We start from the raw sequence: 20,601 nt of genomic DNA on the forward strand, positions 1-20,601 counted from the left end.
GTGTGTTCCTGTTCACATTTCTGGCTTTCCAGCAGCTCATGTATTTTGTTTTTCTACTTCTTTTTTTCCTTTAATCATCCTTTCATGACTTTGCTGCTGTGAAATGTAAATTTCTCCACTGTACGAATAAAGGTACACCCAATCGGATCCAATTTGACTTGAGGATGGGAATAGCCCAATTGAGTATTCTGGAGAGTGAGGTTTGTTGATTAATTTCCCTTACATTATCGTGCAAAGATGAGTGGATGAAAGATTTAAATTGTGGTGGTAACCTTTGATAGAATAAGCCAAGGTTTGCAAGTGAGGTTTGTATTATGAGGTCCAAATTTACGTGTGATGTCAGAGCGTATTCGGACTAAGATGGATATTAAGAACATAAAAATATTGAAACTGCATTCCAAACCGAATTAATCGTTTAGGGCAATTATCATACCTCTGAAGATGGAGGTTACTGATTCGCTGTGGCGACCCCTTGAAGGGAAAAGCCGAAAGGAAAAGAAGATTTAATGTTTTATCCTTACAAGATGTAGTGTCACTTGTGACCTAATTCCTCCTGGCCGACAGCAGGCAGTATTGCATCTTGACATTCCTCCCTGTAACAGTTCCGGGTCAAAAACAAAATCCGGCGCAGGGCAGCGTTGTGGGCGAAATCTACAAATTCAGAGCGGAAAATGGACGATAATGCTAGTTTCGACTCCTCTCCATCGGATAACAAGGCGACGTACGTCCTGAGCAACGTTGTGGAGGTCGTCGAACGAATTCTCACTTTTGTTCCGACCAAATCTCTACTCCGAATAACAAGGTAGGGAATCGTTTTCTCGCCCAAGTAACAAACTCCACAGGCGCTCAACATGGCTGTTTACGTGTAGTGAAAGTGTTCCACCGTGTTTGAAACACTTCTACGACATTGTTTTGATGGCGTCTATTTAAACGAAGTATGCTTATGTTCAACAGTCGGTTGTCAGCCACACAAATGCAATTTCTCGCTATTGATGCTAACAGGATGTTTACGTCGGTTACTTCAAAAGTGTGTGCAGGCTCTGGAGCAACTGTGCCCGACGAGTTCTCAGAACTCAACAGCAGTTGACATGGGTTTCGGCATGTGGTCCCTCCACCACGGAGGTTCATGCCCTCTGCAACACCCTGGCTGAAGACGTTGAGGTAAAGTCGCTCATGTATTTGGTTTTTCTACTTTCATTCTTTTCATCTTCCTTTCATTACTTTGCTGCTGTGAAATGTAAATGTCTCCACTGCGAGACTAATAAAGGCTAATCCAATCCAAAACAAGGCACAAAGTCTTCTGGCGTTCATATCGCCACCATGACCTCCCTGATCCACTGCTGAAAAGGACGCTTGATCCTCTCTTCACAAAGAGGGTACAGCAAGTGCTGAAGAATGATTGACTCTCTGTGTCTTTGTTTTGTCTTATTATTTATGTAGTTTAAAAAAAAATAAAAACTATTTCCTTTCCTCTTCCTTTCATAACTTTGCTGCTGTTACTAACGTGTTGAGTGAACGCTGGCACGAATGGCTGCCACTGCTGTAAAGTGTCCTTGAGAGTTTTGAAAGGCACTTAGAAATGAAATGTATTATTATTATTATTATTATTATTTTGTTTTTCTACTTCTTTCTTTCCTTTACTCTTCCTTTCATAACTTTGATGCTGTGAAATGTAAATTTATCCACTGTGAGACGGATAAGGTACATCCAATCCAAAATGGCCAAGGGACATGTTACTAAATATTAAGCGCTGCTGTATGTATATTTTTGACCGAGCAGAGTGGATCACTTTTTTTCTGTTCACCCATAGTAGTCATAAAAGAACCAAATTTCATGAATGTTTTTGTGACAAAGAAGTATCTGTTCCAATCACTCTATCAGAGAAAAATCTGAGTTGTAGAAATAACTGGAAACTCAAGAGAGCCATGACATTATGTTCTTCACAAGTGTATGTAAACCACAACTTTTTATGGTGTATTTGATCCTATATGGTAGCCATTTTATTTACTGTTAAACACACACAATTATTGCAGATTATCCATTAATCAAGACAAACAATCTTTGTCTTATTCAATGGCAAAATATATACAGATCAAGTCGCAACACAAAATGAATTATACATCAAAAGAAGAGTTTTAATGATGTTTTAACCCCAGTTCTTGGCTTATATTTACAGAAAGTATTTCTCCTGCCCAAAACGGTCTTGGTGATGATGGATTGCGAGGCTTTCAACGTTCCAGGTTACTGCTACAGACAGAAAAAATGTTTGTATTCAATACTACAACAGTACATACAGTAAAGTCTCGTTATATCGATATTCTCGGGAGTTGGAAAAATATCGATATAACCGGACTATCGATATATCCGATCCTGCGGCATGTAAATTTTCTCCTTGCGTTCATATCGTAATAAGCAGTACTGTCGATATAACCGATATCGATATAACGAGACTTACTGTATTTTGTTGCATGATTGATAACTTGGGTAAGTGATTATTATTTTTTTTTCAAAGCAAAGCGGAGCCGCCACAGTCCGGTTGAGAAGCTCTTCCAAATATTCCCGAAAAATTGTGACATCATCGGCATTGCTAGTCCTGGAATTGTATGTAAGTTTTTTTTTTCTGGTTCTGGATATGCCAACGTTCACATTTTCAAGTAAGGTCGGCTGGCTAACAGGCATGGTCACATGATGCTTGGCAGTTACGGTAACTCCAATAAAACATTGGCATTGTCACAAGAGTAGCAGGTATAGTCAATTGTTACCGAGCAGACTTTGTTTGTTGGGTATTGTGAGTTTCCCCACATAAATTCTATTAAACCTGAAAACTAGCTCACAGGCACAGGCACTTACTACGAGGTAATATTTATTGCACACCATCATTGATCACCCCTCTTTATTCTGGAAGAATTTAAGATGGCTCGTGGACATATGTTGCTTGTTTTTTGTTTTTGTTTTTTTGTTGTTGTTGTTTTTTTTTTTAATCATTGTGGGAGGGCACGCTACTTTGTGCCCCAGCATAATTAGAGGTCATTTTCCCCCAACAACCAACCAAACATACACACATACCTGTCAACTTGTATGTTTTCCCCATATTTTATAACTATTTTTTAATCATTTCAATTAATGTACGGCGTACTAGAACTTTTATACGGGAGGAAAACATGTGAACCAATTTTAAAAAGACCATTTTAGCTCCAATCCAGTTTGTCTCAACTGCCGGTAGCCAACGACAATGCTGCCGCTGATCGCTACTATTGTCACGGCAAACCAGCAAAAATCATCCTCAATCGTATATATTTTTTTATCACTACGTAAGGCAGGATTGATGAAAGCATGATGTGCACATGCGCGGTAAGCTGTCTGCATTTCCACTTGTGCTACTGTTTTTTGTATCATTTCAAATAATGTACAGCATACTACAACTTTTATACGGGTATTGTAATCATTGATAAGGGCAGCTATTAGTAAAGTCAAAGTCAGCTTTATTGTGAAATATCCTAATATGCATGACATACATCGCAGATGAAATTACTGTCCTCTCGGACCCAGCGTGCGAGGCACTTATAATGTTTGACAAACATAATAAACACGAAAACACCAATTTGCTGGGAGAGAGAGGAGCCGCTGCGTGTTCACGAGCCGCCATCTTTGGAAAAAAAAAAACAAATAACAAACAATATGACAACACAGACACAGTCATTCATTCACATTCAGCACTTGCTGTACCCTCTTTGTGACATGAAGCAGTTCTAAATGAAAAAGGAGACAAAGCATCCCTTTCAGCAGTGGATCAGGGACGTCATCGTGGAATGTGCATGTCTACTACAAGCTAAATGTTGAAAGCAAATACGAAGCTGAAGCATCCATTGACGAAAAGAGATTGTCTCACATCTCCTGTCCCACATAAATCCGCTTCAATTCCAAGCCGCGACACTTCCACATATGCATCGGCGCTCTGCGCTGACGCTCCTTTCTTCTTATCGCGCTTCTATATCTACCTATTCGCCAAAGGTGAGAGGTATGTACATGGGTAAAAACACCATTCACACCGTCTATGGAATTTCCTTGACAACACCATGCACCAGGTTCTCCAAATAGCATAGAGAGGATCTGCAAATTTTGTGGTGGAATAATGCAGACCTTGCAGGCAAGTTGAGAAGAGGAAGCGCCTGCTTTCCCAAAAACGTTTCGGCATTAATCCACACTACTGGTACTGAGTCATAGGAAGGCCTGCCGCCTCCCTGCCATATTCCCCTCCTCTCCTTCCCCTGATAGATGCCGTCGTCTGCGGCGCCCCACGCTTGTCATTTTTTCACATAATCACAACTCTGCAAAGAAGTGACTCTCCATCAGGCGGGGGGCTCTCCTTGACGTGGATGATAGCCGGTCAGGCCGCCGTCGTCGATCAGGCCTAATGGCGGCCCCGGCTGTTTGCTGTGGCGCTCATTTATTGGAGCTATTGCTGCTGGGACGGGAGGGGGTTCAGCTCGGGGTCGCCGTGGCTCTTAATTCAATTGGCGGAAATCTGTGATTGGATTATCTATGGCAATGTATGAAAGCTGCAATGACATGTAATAGGTTTCCTTATAGCCCGAAGTACAAGTTATTTATGCATGTTTGTTATGGACTGCAGGCCATTTGAAAAATGATCCACAGTGTGCAGCGTGCAGAACAAATGCAGCAACATCCTGATGTGGAATGTTTTCTGTTATGTACATTTTCTTTCAAACATCAGAAAAATACCCTTGAAGTATATTGAGTGAACTCTAATGCACTGTTTTTTTTTTCTAGGAGACACTTGCATTGCATGTTCACTTGATCTATGTGGGGTTGCAAGTAAAATTTATTGAGATTATGACTTATTTTACTGTGCATGATTATTATTGACATAAGCAGAGCTGACATTTTTTAGTAATTGAAAAATGAATTACTCCAGTTCATGAGGTCTGCTGGGTTCCAGATTTACGAGTCCATTGATTTGAGGTGCCAACATTGAGAAATTCATATAATTCATTTTAGACACATGGAAAAGCAATTTTTGTGAAATGTGAGTGCTGTTTTTCACTTGTGTGTGTGTGTTTACAGTAACCCCGAGTGGCTCATGCTCCAAACCTTCCCAGGAACATGAGGAAGGAGAGGCTGGCTTTGCTCTCATGTTTCCAAGCATGGAGGGCGTCCACATCAGACCTTTTCATTTCTGCCAAAAGTCCCTCTCCCCAAGCACTCTAAAAGAAGCAGGTGAGTGGACACACACAGGCCAAGATGTTAAGCGACGCAAATTTAGATCAACAACATAATCCACATGCGTAATTTCACGCCAACACTGCTCCTTCATTTTGGATATCATTGTTAATCTCATCTGACGGCTCCAAACGTACATCATCTCTTAAATTGGATTGGAATGTCCTTTATAAGTGTCGTAGTGGAGAAATTTACACTTCACAGAAGCAAAGTGATGGAAGTAGAAAAAAAATACAGGAGCTGCTGTAAAGGCAGCCACTCTTTCGGCCCCCGAAGTCAAAACAAAAACAAAATAATTGACAGAACACAAATGACACAGACAGTCATTCAATCTTAAGCACTTCCTGCACCCTCTTTGTTGCATGAAGCAGTTCTAGATGAAAGAGGAGAGGATCAAAGTGTCCTTTTCACCCAGGGACGTCATGTTGAAAAGTGCACGTCTGCTACAAGCTAAATGTTGAAAGCAAACACAAAGCCGGAGCATCCATTGACGAAAAGAGATTGTCTCACGTCTCCCGTCCCACGTGAATCCGCTTCAATTCCAAGCTGCGACAGTTCCACATCCGCGTCGGCCATGCATCCTTCCAGCCAAAGACTGTCCAACTGTTCAGTGTTTTGAATTTTGTTTATCGGGTTTGTGCCCATAGGACTCACCGACAACCCAGAGTTGAGGGTGGTGCTCCTGTTTGGCTATGATGCGTACAAATCTGGTGGAGCGCGTTTCCTTAGTCAAATCCTGGAGCCTTTGGCCAAAAGCAAAGCCCTCATCGCAGGGGGCCTTGTAGAAAGTGTCTTTCCCGCCAACCTCTGGTAAGAAACAACAAAAAGATCTTTGCTCATGGAGTGCCAAAGGGGCATTTATTTACAGAAATGTATAGCTCAAAAACCTGTTCACCCCAAAGTACATACAGTAAAGTCTCGTTATATCGATATCGGATATATCGATAGTCCCGGTTATATCGATACTATTTCTATGCACGCACAGAGAAAATTACATGCAAACAGGGTCGGATATATCGATAGTCCCGGTTATATCGATATTTTTTCGGACTCCCTTGAATATCGATATAACAAGACTTTACTGTATTTTAGGTTTTAAGACTCGCGTTTTAAGACTTCAGGAAGCCTTGTTTTCCAGTTGATGACGATCCCCACGTGACGTCACATTTGGAACGCCCCTGACCGAGAAAGCGACACACAATGCATTTTGCGGTACTTTGTTTGGTCTGAAAACTTCGTGTTGATCCGTGTTTATGGCGAAAGTAGAAGGAAAACACATAAATAATGCGATGGTGAATCGTTGTGTGTTGCACCAAGACAACTATTTGATATTCGCTGACACAAATTCCCAGCAGACAAATCAGTCCATTTCCAACGGAGCTCGGGCGCCATCTTCTGCATTTTCTGGGTGCTACATTGCTGTCATTGACGGCTCGAATTGATAAGGGAGGACTCCTTTAATCGATTGCAAACATGGATGCTTTCCTCTTCAGAACTATTTCAATCATATTCATAACTGGATGAGTAACAAGAAAGCATCTTCTCCGAATCTGAAGCCATTGTTTTGATTCTCGAGGCGGGCAAGACGTCTTGGCGTGATGTCACGAAATAGTGTGAAATAGTCTGTGCTGCAATACAATACAATATAGCACAGGATTGATGATGTACTAACTCAAGAAAATTGAATATGTGTATTTTATGTATGAATAAATTGTTTGATTTGAATTTAAATTGTTTGTTGACATATTAGAAAAATACGTTTTTACTCAAATAATGCTTTTTCATTTCCAAATTAGATATATCATGATCCAATGAATGTATTTTGTTTTATTTCACTCGGTGTTGTATACATCTCCAATTGAGTTAAATCGGGCCCCATCAATTTTAGAATTTGGCCCCTTTGTCAGACTAAATGGTCCCCTTTTTTTACATTTTCCAGATGCATCCCTGCTGTGTAATATCACCCTCCAATATATTCAGTTGATAAACTCGAGCATGGTTCCTCATATTCATCCACCTTTAATAACATTCCATTTCTTTGTAGTTGTAGCCAGGGTGCTTACGGCGTGGTCGGCCTGGCACTCAGCGGCCCCAAAGTGCAGGGCGCCTCAGTGCTCTTGGACCAGGATGTCAGCAACCCCAAAGCGGCCGAATCCACAATCCACAGGCTGAAAGCCGCCAAAATCCCCAAAAGGAACACAGTGGGCTTTATGTTTGCCTGCGTAGGCCGTGGGCAGAATTACTACAACAACCAGATCAACGTGGAGGCCGACGCCTTCCAGAAGGTCTTCCCCGGAGTTCCGCTGTTCGGCCTTTTTGGCAACGGTGAGATCGGCTGCGACCGTATCGTCAAAGATGACTACACGCTGTGCGACACAGACACGGACTGCCTGCAGCACGAGTACACAACGGTCATGGCGCTGGTCCATTTGGGTTGATGGGTAAAAAAAGACGAACAATTAAGCTGGAAAGCGGTGCCGTTTTCCCTTCAGCTGCCATTTTAATGGCAGCCGCTGATTAACATTAGATCATCTTATCGTATCCTTCTGCTCTGTAGCACTCTTGTAAAACATGTAAATATTAAGCTTGAAATTTTGTAAACATTTCAGGCAGATTTTTGGTCGTCGCCTTACAGGGTTTTTGCTTTAAAAAAAATAACTTTGAGCTATTGTTTAGTTTTACGGTTAATAGTTTCTTATCTAGCAAAGGCACTTTTCACTTCCTGTATGAGGAGACGTCACTTTCCTTTTGCAAAGCTGAGGCAGTTTTCATACACAGTGTAAATAAAATTATTCGCACCCATGCCTGTTACACTTAAAAATATGTGTGTACCGGCATCTGAAGAGAAGACCTTGGTGTGTAACCTGAGGCTTCTTCAGATTGGTTTTTTTTTTTTTTTTTTTTTTTTTTAATGCCAACATTGGTCTGTTGCTTTCCTTGTCACTCCCATTTATACTCTAGCAAAGAAAGTTAAGGGACAACCGACATCACTTTTTTGTTTCCTAACTGACATCAGAAAAACGTTTTATAGCATCTAAAATACCCAAAACACGCAGTATGATATTTTTATTCAAATGCAAAACACCAATAAAAATGACTTAAAGTGTCCAAAATCTGCTAAAAAATTGAGCTGCGAATTGGGAATTTTCAGAAAGCCCCACCCTCAATTCGTGACGTCACGCCAACACGTCTTGCATTGCTGGAGAATCAAAACAATGGTTCAGATTCGGAGAATATGCTTTCTTGTTACACTTCTAGTTATGAATATGATTCAAATGGTTCTGAAGAGGAAAGCATACCTGTTTGCAATCGATTAAAGAATTTATTCCGTGCCATTTTGAGGCAACATTGGGGGGAAATGTATCACCCAAAAAGAGGCAGAAAATGGCGTCCAAGCTCCTGTGAGGAATTAATCAGACCGTTTCCACAGGCTGATAAATTCCTTCCATGGAGCTTGGTCCCCCTCTTCTTTCGCTACAGCAAAATACATTGACGTAATGGAAGGACTGCTACTATGTGTCTTTTTTTTCGGTCAGAGGCGTTCCTTCAGTGACGTCACGTACCGACTCGTCACCAACTCAAAAACAAGACTTCCTGAATATTCAGCGCGAGTCTTAAAACGTAAAATATAGCTAAATGCGGTGTAATCTTTGTAAAACACGCTCAGTAGAAGTCATTTGAAGCCATTTTACATGTTATGGACACAACTAGTCCGGAGATGTCGGTTGTCCTTTAACTTTGTACATTTTCCTTTCTGCAATGTCAGTCCTAGGAAAAGTGAAATTTGACATTTGATGGTGACTTCTTTTTTTGTGAAATATGCTCTCCCGCTGTGTCCAACACACATTTTACACAGTGTGAAGTGCTAGAGGTAAGTTCCTTGTAAATGCCAGATCTGCTGTTTTCACGACTCTTTGTGCATCAGCTCTGCTTATGGCTAATTATATTTCAGTCCAATGGCCTGGTAGTCGAGTGGTTAGCACACCGGCTTCACAGAGCAGAGGTCGCTGGCTCGCATCCCGCTCCGGCCTCCCTGTGTGGAGTTTGCATGTTCTCCCCGGGTCCGCGTGGGCTTCCTCCGGGTCCTCCGGTTTCCACCCACAATCCAGAAACATGCATTGCAGGCAGATTGAACACTGTGACTGTTGCTTGTCTTTGTGTGCTCTGCGATTGGCTGGCAACCAATTAAGGATTTCCCCCGCCTCGTGTCCGTAGACAGCTGGGATAGGCTCCAGCAACCCCCGCGACCCTAATGAGGAATAAGCAGTACATAAAATGGATGGATGCATGGAATTTCATACATGCCTTTAACAGACTGGAAACACAAAGGAAACCCCATGTGAATAGTTACACTAAATTAGAAAATTGCCTTGAAATATATATAAAAAATCCTAATAGTTTTCACTTGAGGGACCCTTTTGTGTGTTTTATGGTCAATTCGACCTGGTACAGCATGTAAGCCCCCTGCCCTAATAATTGGCAAATGCTTTGGTACTTTCAGAGTGTTATAATGTCAGCAAATCTTTCCATGGTTCGACAGGCTTCCTGTGTATTTTCAGATGTTTACTGTGACCCCTATATGGTGAAGGTGCAATTTCCGCAAGTATCTACTTTGTCACCTAAATATTGATATTATCTGCTGCTGTCTTGTAGAGTTCCAATAGTTTTGCTCAAGTGTAATGTCACAATCCCCTTCTTTAAAACACCAGATGTTCCCAATTAGGTAGTATCTGTTGAGATCTAGTACAAGGGCTGTAACGGCAACGGGTTGCCTCCCATGCAATTATAAAATAAGGGACTTTATGAAAAGCCCACAAATGCTCATCCTGTGCCAATCACTTGTACTGACCCCCAACAGATGACCAGTGAGTACAGTTCCCTTGGGAAAATACTACGTATGTTGTTTTTTGTTTTCTCTTCTGTGTAATTTTCGTCTGGGTAGCAAGTGCACTTTTCTACACGACGTGCCAACATCTGATTTGCATAATCCTGCCCTCAAATAAATGAAGACTTAAAACAAAAGAAATCGTGAGACGTTTACGTGCTTGTTTCTACTCCCAGCTCACGCCGTGAAGTGAACGTGGAACGTGGTCAGCATCCATTGATTGATTGATGTGCTCGCTAACCATCGGCAGGCAAATTCCGATGAGTGACAAGCGCTTAAGCCAATTGCCGCGAAGACAAAACCTCTACTCCCATAGTATCTTTATTTTTGGAAACCATAAAAACGATTTTTGCAACGGAGTGGGGCGATCTAGCGGACGTAAAGCTCATAAAACATTTGTGGTTCCTCACAGTTGACTAACGTGAGGGCAGCTCGTTGCATGATTGACGAGACCTCGTCCGTTTTTTTAACGTCGTGACTGGAGCGAGGCAAATGTCACACGAATCATCGGCGAATGTCTTTTTTTATGCCATTGGAGTGAGAATTCGCCCACATTGCTGCCGGGTAAGGAAGCTGCATACGCGTTACAGAACCCGGACAGCTCCTCGTTCTTGTTTACTCCTCCTCGCCCTCCTCAGCGGGAGTCCCGCTGAGCTCGCCGGGGAAGCCCTTTGCTGCTCCTCGGCGTCATCTAATGGCTCCGGTGGAATTGATGGTGGTATCGAACCAGAACTGCTGTTGAGATGCCAGTCCACGATGCGCGTCGAGTTTGAGTTTCACCCGGGGGGGGGCTTTCTCTCTTCGACCATGTGAGTCCCACTCGGGTAAGTAAAGTAGCCGTTTTCTACTGACGCAAAACACACTTTGATTAGCTTGAAAGAAAGGTTTAAAAAGCGGTTTCCATCCAACATGCGCTCACAGAACGACGAAGAGAAGTGTACTCAAAAGTTTTGACACAAAATGTCGGCGTCGTCGGAATGTTATTCCATACTTTATTACGCCCACCCCAAAACATTGATCTGAAAAGCACCTTCAGGGACTTAAGTTCCAACCGTGTGCTTGTGCCTATTTGATTTAGATTGACACTGTCGGAGACGTATTCATTAATGTTTAATATTGTCGCTGTTCTCTTTGTAACTGTCGATATAATTCCTAACCTTGCTCACCAAGCCACACTTTTTGTCAAAATGTTTTGTGTCGGGGTTAATCAAATGTAACAAAAATGCACAACAATATATTTGGATTTTTAATATATATTATACATGACATTTAAATAAGGAACGAAACATTCAAAATCTTAATGTGTGGCTCTCCTCCACCGCACTCCAACTCCAACGATATTTTACCATTGATACCATGTCTTTCCTTTTTTTTTTGAAAGACAAAAAAAAATAATCAGAAAATAGTATGAAGGATATTCTTGAATGACTTCTTCTCTGACAGTGTCTCCCAATCAAATATTGTATCCAATCTCATTCTTCTTCTTTTCCTTTCGGTTTTTCCCTTCAAGGGGTCGGCACAGTAAATCAGTGTCCTCCATCCTTAGAGGTTTGATTCGCATGTTTGTTTTCGTCAAGCTTTTACGTTGGATGCCCTTCCTGACACCACCCTCTGTATTTATCCGGGCTTGGGACCGGCACAAGAAGACTTATGTCCTTCTGTGGCTACAGAACATTCAATGTCATTGTTGTTGCTAAAGTTGAAACAAAAAAACTAACTTTTTCCAGGACAAAATGGCTCATGCGGCACAATGATACTCCAACATCGTGGGACTTTCACAACTTGAATATCGTCAATTAATCCTTAGGCTAACCTCATCCATTACACTTGCTTTATTGCAGATCACCTCCATGTCAAGCTATATAAATACACTTAACAGTTTACTTTTCACGTGTCACTTATTCCTATTAATGTATTCTGCCCAACAGGTTTAACATGAAAACAGCATATACGGGGTGAATTATATCACAAGAACAAGAGGACGGGGCGTTTGGAAAAGTGGCAATAAGAAGTATCCATATTTTTCCCCCCACACCATACGACATGGCCAATGCTGGGTAAACGCACACGCACACAGATACACGCACACAAATCAAAGCAATCTCAGTTTGTCACTTTTTCGCCAAGAAGCTTCATTTCATCTTTACGTTTGTGTCCACCCACAGACATACAAACAATGACATTTGTGTAATAGTATTTTGTGGTTGTAGATATTTTTTGATGGTGGGCCAGACCATCAGTACATTATTTTGATCCAAACTGATAATTTAACTATCACTGGAGATGCACTGTAGTCAGATTTGTTTTCTTCACAGCGTATCTTTCTGGTCGTTATGGTTACAGGAAATGCAAGCATTTAGGGAATACACAGACAAATTGTGTGCTTTGTGGCGGGAAATGAGCCAATCAAATGGTCCGTTCTGAGCATCTTAGCATGTGGAGTGGGCGTTGTGAGGCAGGCGGGCGGTGATGAGAAAAGAATGTGAGAACCAACACTTTAATTTCTATCAAAGCAGCGCGGTGAGCTAATGACGTGTGGTTCTGGGGGTTCTGAGTTTGACAGAGTATGACAACTCTTGAAACTTGTCTGCTTAAAAACATTGACTATTTATGTTGTGTGTTGAGAAAATGAAAACATTCAAACGGTGATGTACATCACTCAATATGGTTTAAAAGGTTACTAACGCATACTGTATATCTCAATCTTGGTGATTGGGAAATTTGTGAAAAATGTGGTCAAAGATATGTGGCTTTGAATTGGATTGGATTACTCTCACAGTGGTGAAATGTAAATTTCACAGCGGCAGTTATGAAGGGAAGAGAAAAGGGAAGGAAGAAGTAGAAAAACAAAATACAGGACGTACTGTAAAGGCAGCCACTTTCGCAGCGCCATCTTGAAGTCAAAACAACAAAAACTAAATAGCAAATAATGTGACACAACACAATAGACACATACAATCCAATCTTTCACAATTTCTGCACCCTCACCAGAGTATCAGTGTCCTTTTCACCAGTGGATCAGGCACATCGTGGTGAAATGTGCACGTCTGCTGCAAGCTAAACTGTGAAAGCCAACATTAACCCATAGCATCTATTGCCAAAAGAGACTGTCTCGCTGTCCCACTTAAATCCGCTTCAATTCCAAGCCGCGACATTTCCACATACGCATCGGCGCTCTGCGCAGACGGCCCTTTCCTTCTCAAGCCATGCATCCATCCAGCCGCAGATTGTCAAACAGCAATTGCAGTGCATACGATACATAGAGAAGACATGTTCCTGAGCTGGTCCTTTTTAACTTTCCGATTAAGATCTCTGAATACGAGTCCGGATACGAATCATACTCATATTTTCTGCACATCTTGCTTGGTAATCCAAATCCAACCCATTTCAATTTGATTAACAATAGTCAGTCTGTCATTTATTGCCATTTACCAAGTGGGTCTCTTTGAGCAACGCTATTTTCATTATCATGATTTATATCCAGTACGAGATCTCTGTTTTATATTACTGATAATCCGAGTGCAGGGGGCACGTTTAAACTTTTACTGACCTCGAGCTGTTTTGAATAGACATCAAAGTAGCTGGATAGTTTTTTTGTTCCTTAATATACACCAGCACAATCTTATATAACATAATATATATCAGCAACATATTGGATACACAATTGGCATTTGTGAATCACAGTTGAAAGGGTCAGAGTTCAAATCCGGGCTCATGCTCTCCCTTATGGCATTTGCATGTTCTCCATTGAGAGGCTTCAGGTCAGTGATTACACTGAACCAGATAAGGTTTATAGAAAATATGTATTGCTCCCTCATTTGAAAAAAAAAAAAAGATGATCGTCATCATGAGTGAGATGCTCACACTTGCTCAATGAAAAATATTCTTCAGTGAATTTGCCTCGCAGTTACTTCCATGACCTTCTGTTTTCGGCCGCTGAAATCCCCGAAGCAACTTTTGTCTGGTAATGACCTTTCCTACCTGGCGCTCAATATTACAGTCCACTATTTAATTTTATCTGCCTCCCACAGGGGGATTCCACTCCCCTGAATATCACCTCATTCTTTGTGTGTACATGGCTCACGGCTGTACACGGCTCGTTAGTGTGTACATGTGCTTATGTTGTATTTGCATTTACATAGATGCTTTTTGTGCAAGAGTGGGGTGGTCTCAGAAAGGTCATGACTTGAGAGCACAACAATGAGATACGGGAATATTTTATTGGGTGGGGGCAGTGGGGTGGGCTTTGCACACACAAGTTTACCATTTCAAATTGTCTCATTATTTCTCCCTGTTCAGTTATCAATATTCTATTCATCCAATAAAAACGTTACTCAGGGCAAACACAAAAAAATATCAATGCAGTCCAACATAAATCAAGCATATTTTTTTTTCATGAAAGACCCCGCCCTCCTCGCCTTTCACTCTCCTACAGCGTCCATTACAGCATTCACATAGTCAATTCAGGAAATTGGGTAATGAAGTCATTTAGCAATTTCTCACCTTACTGAGGATTTGACAACATTGATTGCACCTCATATTTAATGGGAATTAGCATTCATATGCCACCATTTAAAGTCCCTTTGATTACCCCAATTATGTTTTTCTTCTGCTTTGATTGTATAGTAACACAGCTTGCTATTTTGCAGTGAACTTCGCCTGATCGACCATCTGAACTTTATTTGAGGATCAATCAGTAGAACATTGAATACCATTAGGTGTGTCTTATCGAACAAAGTTAATATGCAAAAATATGTGAAAAATCCCATTTAACCAGTGGTGAACCATAAAGGCCTGCAAAGCCTTCTCTGCTGGCCTACAAATATCTGAATCACGGACTGATGTTAATTATATTTAGTCCATGAATGCTTATGAAATAATTCCAAATTGTCTTTCAGCTTCCTTTCGTTACTTTTCCCCTGTTGCGCTGCTTCCAGATGTGTTTTTTGTATTCAAGCCTTTAACCAATCACATTTCAGCCATCATTGTTACCTGGGTCAGAAATCTACCTGGACGCCTTCACGATCAGTTCGGCGGACCCTGTCGCATCAAATATGTCAATCAAACTGTTGTTCTAACCAATCATTTCAAGTTGGCAACCCAAAAGGAGTACCAACGCCTTCTTGAAGGCGCTGGTCAATGTTGGAGTTTTCGAGAATTATGATTGGCTAGTCACGAGCCAATCATAGTTTGTGAGAACTGCTCTGATCACAAGCCGCTAGCGACAAGAGCATACTGGCCAGAGCTAGCACACTGTATCGGTAGCGAGCTGTATAAACACATAAATTGTGTTGATTTAATCGCAGTTTTGTCAACCCACAACGGCTGAAGGAGAAGAAATGGATTTGGTTTGAGATTTACTATTAAAGCCATTTTCAAGACGGACTTTTCAAGAAAAAATGGACATAATTAAAGAAAGGTTGGTCAGTTATTTCCTGGCTAATAGTACCCTCAAGTGGACTTGTAGTAAATCACACCACGCTTTTTTTAGTCTGGATTGAGTCAGACATGGTACAATACTACTGAAGGCCTCGCAATGAAATCCACGGCCCACCACTGCATTTAATATATGGTACAGTGAAACCTCGGTTTACGAACCCCTTGGCTTATCAACTTTTTGGTTTATGAAAATTTTACTTTGGCATACAAATTATTTTTAGGGATACACACGGAGCTGCTACAGTGAGTGATGTGTCGTGACGAGCCCGTTCTCCTAAAAAGAAAATGGTGGCCACTGTTGTTTTCCTCTATTCCCCGCCCCCAGTATTCGGTTAAAGCCATGTGATTGGTCAAGAACGCAGCAGTGGGGGATGGGGTTACAGGCAGAGGGAGAGTGAGGCCGTTCTCCAAAAAAACAAAATGACGTCTTCGGTTAAAGCCCCCCCCCCCATCAATATGTGTTTTGTTGAATCGCATGATACATATTGCATTTGCCCTCATGGCCTTAGATGATTTTGTTTTTGTGTATCTTCAAAGAAATGTGAAGCCCTCTCACTGCGGGAAATAATCCCATCAATTTGGGATAAAGCCAGTAGCTCTTGAGACAAGACCGCAATAACATACAATGCTTGGTGAAAGCTCTTTTCATTATCTAAGAGGGGAAACAACCCCCCACTAAAAAGCAATATAGTACTCATATCAACCACTATGGGTTTTGTTTTCTTCTCATCTGGTTCTGAATTATTGTCCAATTTCGGACATTTATTTTACATTAAAATTTTATGACCAATTCCAAATTATTCAATGTTTAAACCTTTTCAGGTAAGTCATTAAAAGAAACACTGAATAGCCTTCATTTGGATGGCCCAGCTATACTGTGGCATACTCCAGCAAAGAGGCTCAAAATTCTTTATTGAGCCTTAAGATACTCGTATATCGCTCCAATTTATAACAGATTTCCATCCTGATGATGTAGGTAGTTTGGAGAAAAATAAAAATTACACGTTTTTCACCTAACTGTGAAAGTTTTAAAAATGGCCAGTCCTGATGCAAAACTCTCTCCAAATATGCCACATGTTGCAATACTTCTGCTAGTTCATATATCAGGGATCGGGAACCTATGGCTCGCGAGCCATATATGGCTCTTTTGATGATTGCATATGGCTCGCCGATAAAACTAAATACATATTGTCGTTTTTTTCGCCGTTCATTTTCCATTGGGGCTGCAGTTGGCGGAAAGCGCAATTTTGATTGGATGACACTGACCTAGAATGGCCGAAAGCGCCATTTTGATTGGATGATAGAGGACCGTCATGTTGAAACAGGTAAACGCCCCTTTAAATGAGCCCAACTAGTGCACTTCAGCGTGAATGCACCGGAACATTAGAGGAGAGAAAATGTTCTGATTCTAATTTGCAATGAAACAATACAATCGATGAAACAGTCGAATGTCAGTGACATTTTAACAAGCCCCATGTTAACGTTAGCATCAACATACTTCTGCGAGAAGTAGATTGCAGATAGCAAGTGTGGAAGCTTATGAGCCGTGTGCAGGCTAGCTAGCAGTAACTTCGCCTCTGGACCGGCAAATTGAATTTCATTCCGATCGTTTGCCTGGATTTTTACCAATCACGAGGAACGGAAAATCATTCATGTTAACGGTGAGTACTATCACAAAGTTATTTTAAATAGTACATTCTGATATTTTGTTGAAAAGTGGCTGCGCGTGCGCGTGAGCGTTTGTATGTGTGCGCGTGCACGCGAGCGTGTGGCTCTCACTGAAAAACATTTATAAATATTTTACTTTTATGGCTCTCTTAGTCAAAAAGGTTCCCGACCCCTGTCATATACTGTACCGATGCTCCCCTTCTTACGAACATTTGAGTTACGAACAACGGTACATACGATTTTTTTTGTAGCAACATGTGTAGAATTCTCTCCAGTTGTACATGTACATATCTTTATAGAGCATATATTTTATTACATGTCCGTAAATTGGGAAGCGTCTGTATACTCTACATGAACTAATTCAATGCCAGACGTGCAAAAAATATGTCCACTCCACTGCAAAGGTTTTTGTCATTTTCACTCAAATTCCTGGACCCACACAATATATTGTTTTATGACTACAGAGACATTCAATGCAGCGTAAGAAACCTTAAACTCTCTTCTTTCATGGGAAGAAAATAATTAATTCCCAAGTTATATGGGTCTGGAGTTATCTGAGGTGCAAGTGGGGGCAGCTGTACAAAAAGCAAATGTTGCACCCTCATGGAAGGGAAAAAACACTGCCAGAGGTCTGACCAGCACTTTATCGGCATCCTCCCACCCCGCAAAAAAAACCAAAAACTGAACAAATACGGGAATGGCGCTCCACATCATATTTTCAATTCCCAAATACATTCTGGAATGGCAGTGAATTAGTTAATTTTTAACCAAGTTGATTAAAAACGAGATATGAAACTTTTCCATGACACCCATACACTTAACGTCAGAGGTCGCGATGCCCTTGAAGAGTTATGGTCCTGCTGATTAAATCAAAAGCCTTTCAGTGTTTACTTTTGCACTGCATGTTTTAATAAACTGTATGTGTATGTGTGTGTGTGTGTGTGTGTGTGTGTGTGTGTGTGTGTGTGTGTGTGTGTGTGTGTGTGTGTGTGTGTGTGTGTGTGTGTGTGTGTGTGTGTGTGTGTGTGTGTGTGTGTGTGTGTGTGTGTGTGTGTGTGTGTGTACATCTATCCATGCGTGGACCTGTCTCTCTTCTCCTTGTGGCGCACCTGTCTGCCCATCTATCAGTGAAGTCAGTCATTCATATTGCGTGCCTCTCCCGTGAATGTTTCAGGTCACTTGGTGCTCTGTCATCACAATTTGAAGCCCTCCGCATAAACAAAGAACTATATAGTGACAAAACTGGATATAAAACTCTAATTTCAAATCAGTTTATGGGTCTGTTTTATTGTGCACACATGTTCAATAGTTAATTACGGAGACTGTTTGAAGTTACTGCAAATCAAAACATCATAGCTGAGATGCATCGTGAGATGATGTCACCCTCGAATTATATATGTTAAAAATAATCCTTACATTCTTAAATTGCATCATTTCTCCTGTATCAAAAATCCAGTAAAGTCTCGTTATATCGATATTCAAGGGAGTCCGAAAAAATATCGATATAACCGGGACTATCGATATATCCGACCCTGTTTGCATGTAATTTTCTCCGTGCGTGCATAGAAATAGTATCGATATAACCGGGACTATCGATATATCCGATATCGATATAACGAGACTTTACTGTATTGAATTAGCACTCCCTTACATACTGCCTTGTAAAATGAAATACGCCCAATTGTGATACGCAATATCTTCCGGTCACTATTCGCATACATGTGTGAATTCTTTTTGCTGTTTTGAATTATTTCCGAGTGAATAGTAGCTGAAATAAATGTGAATAAAACTGACTTGAACAGAATGTGACGGCTCCATCTTTATGGTTCCTCATCATCTCCTTTCATTGCCCTCATCCTTTCCTCTCCCCAGCCATCCATCTTCCTCTTCCTTCCTCCAATCTCCACTTCCCTTCCGTTCATTTATTACCTCCACTTTTCACATGCAACCCTCCCCGTCCGTCTCTCTCAGCACCATTTCGCCTCTTTGACTGCTCAGAGCTCTCCTCTTTTTGTTTGTTGTCCCCCTGAGCTTGTTGCATAACCCCTGACACGCGTCCCCAGCTCCTTCTCTACTTCCCCTCCCTCGTCTGACTTCCGTTGACGTTTGAAGGCGAGTGGGGATCTACTCAGCTGACAAAGGGAAAGGCAATGACGTCACATCAGACTTGATACACCAGCATCTGCTCTGGTCTAAAAATACAACTCAAGCATCCACACGCACAGAGTCAGTCTGCGGCCGCGTTCAGCACTTGTTTCTTCCTCCGTGCTCAATCGAGGCTCCCTAGATTTTGCAGAACTGGGCCTTGTCGGCAAACTGGCTATGCTATTTACTTACCATCGTATTAAGCTCTAATTTTGTTTTTTTTTTTTTTACGTGAGAGACACAAAACTGGATCAGATGCTTATTTACAGTCACTTGGTAGTTAGCAGATTTGCCATTGTAAAATTTTGGAGCATACACCTGGAAATAAAATATAAATGTGAACCTGTTGCTATGCCTTCTCCCCCGAGGGCTGAAAAATGTTCGCTTTGCTGCAATGGACCGTTCTGATGCTTCTCTTTCAGTCTCTCCTTGCATGCCTGCTTCACAGTGTTGTAGTGTTCCATTTTGACTCTGGCCTCCCTGTGTGCGCCTGCATAGGTTTTCTCCGGATACCACAGTTTCCTCCCACATTTCAAAAACATGCTTGGCAGATTAATGGAACACTAGAAAGTGTGCTTTGGTTTGATTGTAAGCACAAACGGTTGTTTGTCTGTGTTCCCTGCGACTGACTGGCAACCAGTTCAGGGTGTAACACCACCAACTGCCCCAAAGTCACCTGAGAGAGGCTGGAGGGTTGAATCAAATATTTGAGGATCCAACAATGACCATCCAAAACTGAATCAGGAGTACACACCTAATAGTTATAAAAAATCAGCCTTTATCATTGATTTCACCAGTTGACCCAAATTCTGTACTTATATGGTGATCACAAGAGGATACACCAAAAGGGTTTAAATAACCCAGGCCAGATGTTGGGTAAGAAGTTGTCTGCTTTAGTTTTTGAAGCATCTATTTTGAGAGAACACCAGATGCAGATGTTGTACTCTGACAAATCCTGCTCAGGAATTTGTCCAAATGAGCCACTTTTGTAAGCCATCGCTGAGTTTGAAAGCTTGATTTTCAAAGGTCCACTGACATGCAAAGCCTAAATGTTCATACTCTGCTTACACCGTCGGCAGAGGATGGCGTCAAAGTTTAATGATCCTTTTGTGGATTTGCAATGAAAAATGACCTATTAATTGCTGCTTGCATCTTTAATTACATATTTGTAGAGACTGCATATTTTGCTTTTTTATGTGCTCATAATTCCTAAAATATAAGAT

The 20,601-nt window shown here is 41.4% G+C and overlaps 2 protein-coding genes and 1 long non-coding RNA gene across 5 annotated transcripts in view; 2 read left to right on the forward strand and 1 right to left on the reverse strand.

Moving 5' to 3' along the window:
* The first annotated feature begins 619 nt into the window (after positions 1-619).
* On the forward strand, positions 620-8,136 carry fbxo22 (F-box protein 22). 2 transcript variants are annotated; one of them, XM_088992846.1, is made up of 7 exons: positions 620-802; positions 1,029-1,161; positions 2,177-2,264; positions 2,513-2,605; positions 5,086-5,238; positions 5,889-6,051; positions 7,286-8,136. In XM_088992846.1, exons 1-7 carry the CDS (start codon positions 672-674, stop codon positions 7,677-7,679), a joined length of 1,155 nt encoding a protein of 384 aa, XP_088848972.1. In that variant the 5' UTR covers positions 620-671; the 3' UTR covers positions 7,680-8,136. The 2 variants fall into 2 exon arrangements, with proteins under 2 accessions (XP_088848972.1, XP_088848974.1); XM_088992848.1 differs by having other exon boundaries at positions 2,177-2,240.
* LOC148900845 (transmembrane protein 266-like) overlaps positions 8,132-20,601 on the forward strand; it is a 40,991-nt gene continuing 28,521 nt past the window's right edge. The window contains exons 1-2 of one of the 2 annotated variants that reach the window (XM_088992844.1): positions 10,819-10,950; positions 12,055-12,183. In XM_088992844.1, coding sequence (XP_088848970.1) covers positions 12,170-12,183 — 14 coding nt within the window. In that variant the 5' untranslated portion in view covers positions 10,819-10,950; positions 12,055-12,169. Of the gene's footprint in view, positions 10,951-12,054; positions 12,184-20,601 lie in introns of both variants that reach the window. The other variant, XM_088992845.1, reaches the window with a different exon arrangement.
* LOC148900846 (uncharacterized) lies at positions 10,662-19,183 on the reverse strand. Its single transcript, XR_016114513.1, has 2 exons — positions 19,028-19,183; positions 10,662-10,970 (listed from the first exon to the last, which is right to left on the reverse strand). It is a non-coding gene; the product is annotated as an uncharacterized LOC148900846 (long non-coding RNA).

This window comes from Hippocampus bargibanti, linkage group LG03 (assembly GCF_051943395.1).
Source record: "Hippocampus bargibanti isolate YZ-2025 linkage group LG03, ASM5194339v1, whole genome shotgun sequence".
In the NCBI taxonomy this organism is placed as follows: Eukaryota; Metazoa; Chordata; class Actinopteri; order Syngnathiformes; family Syngnathidae; genus Hippocampus; species Hippocampus bargibanti.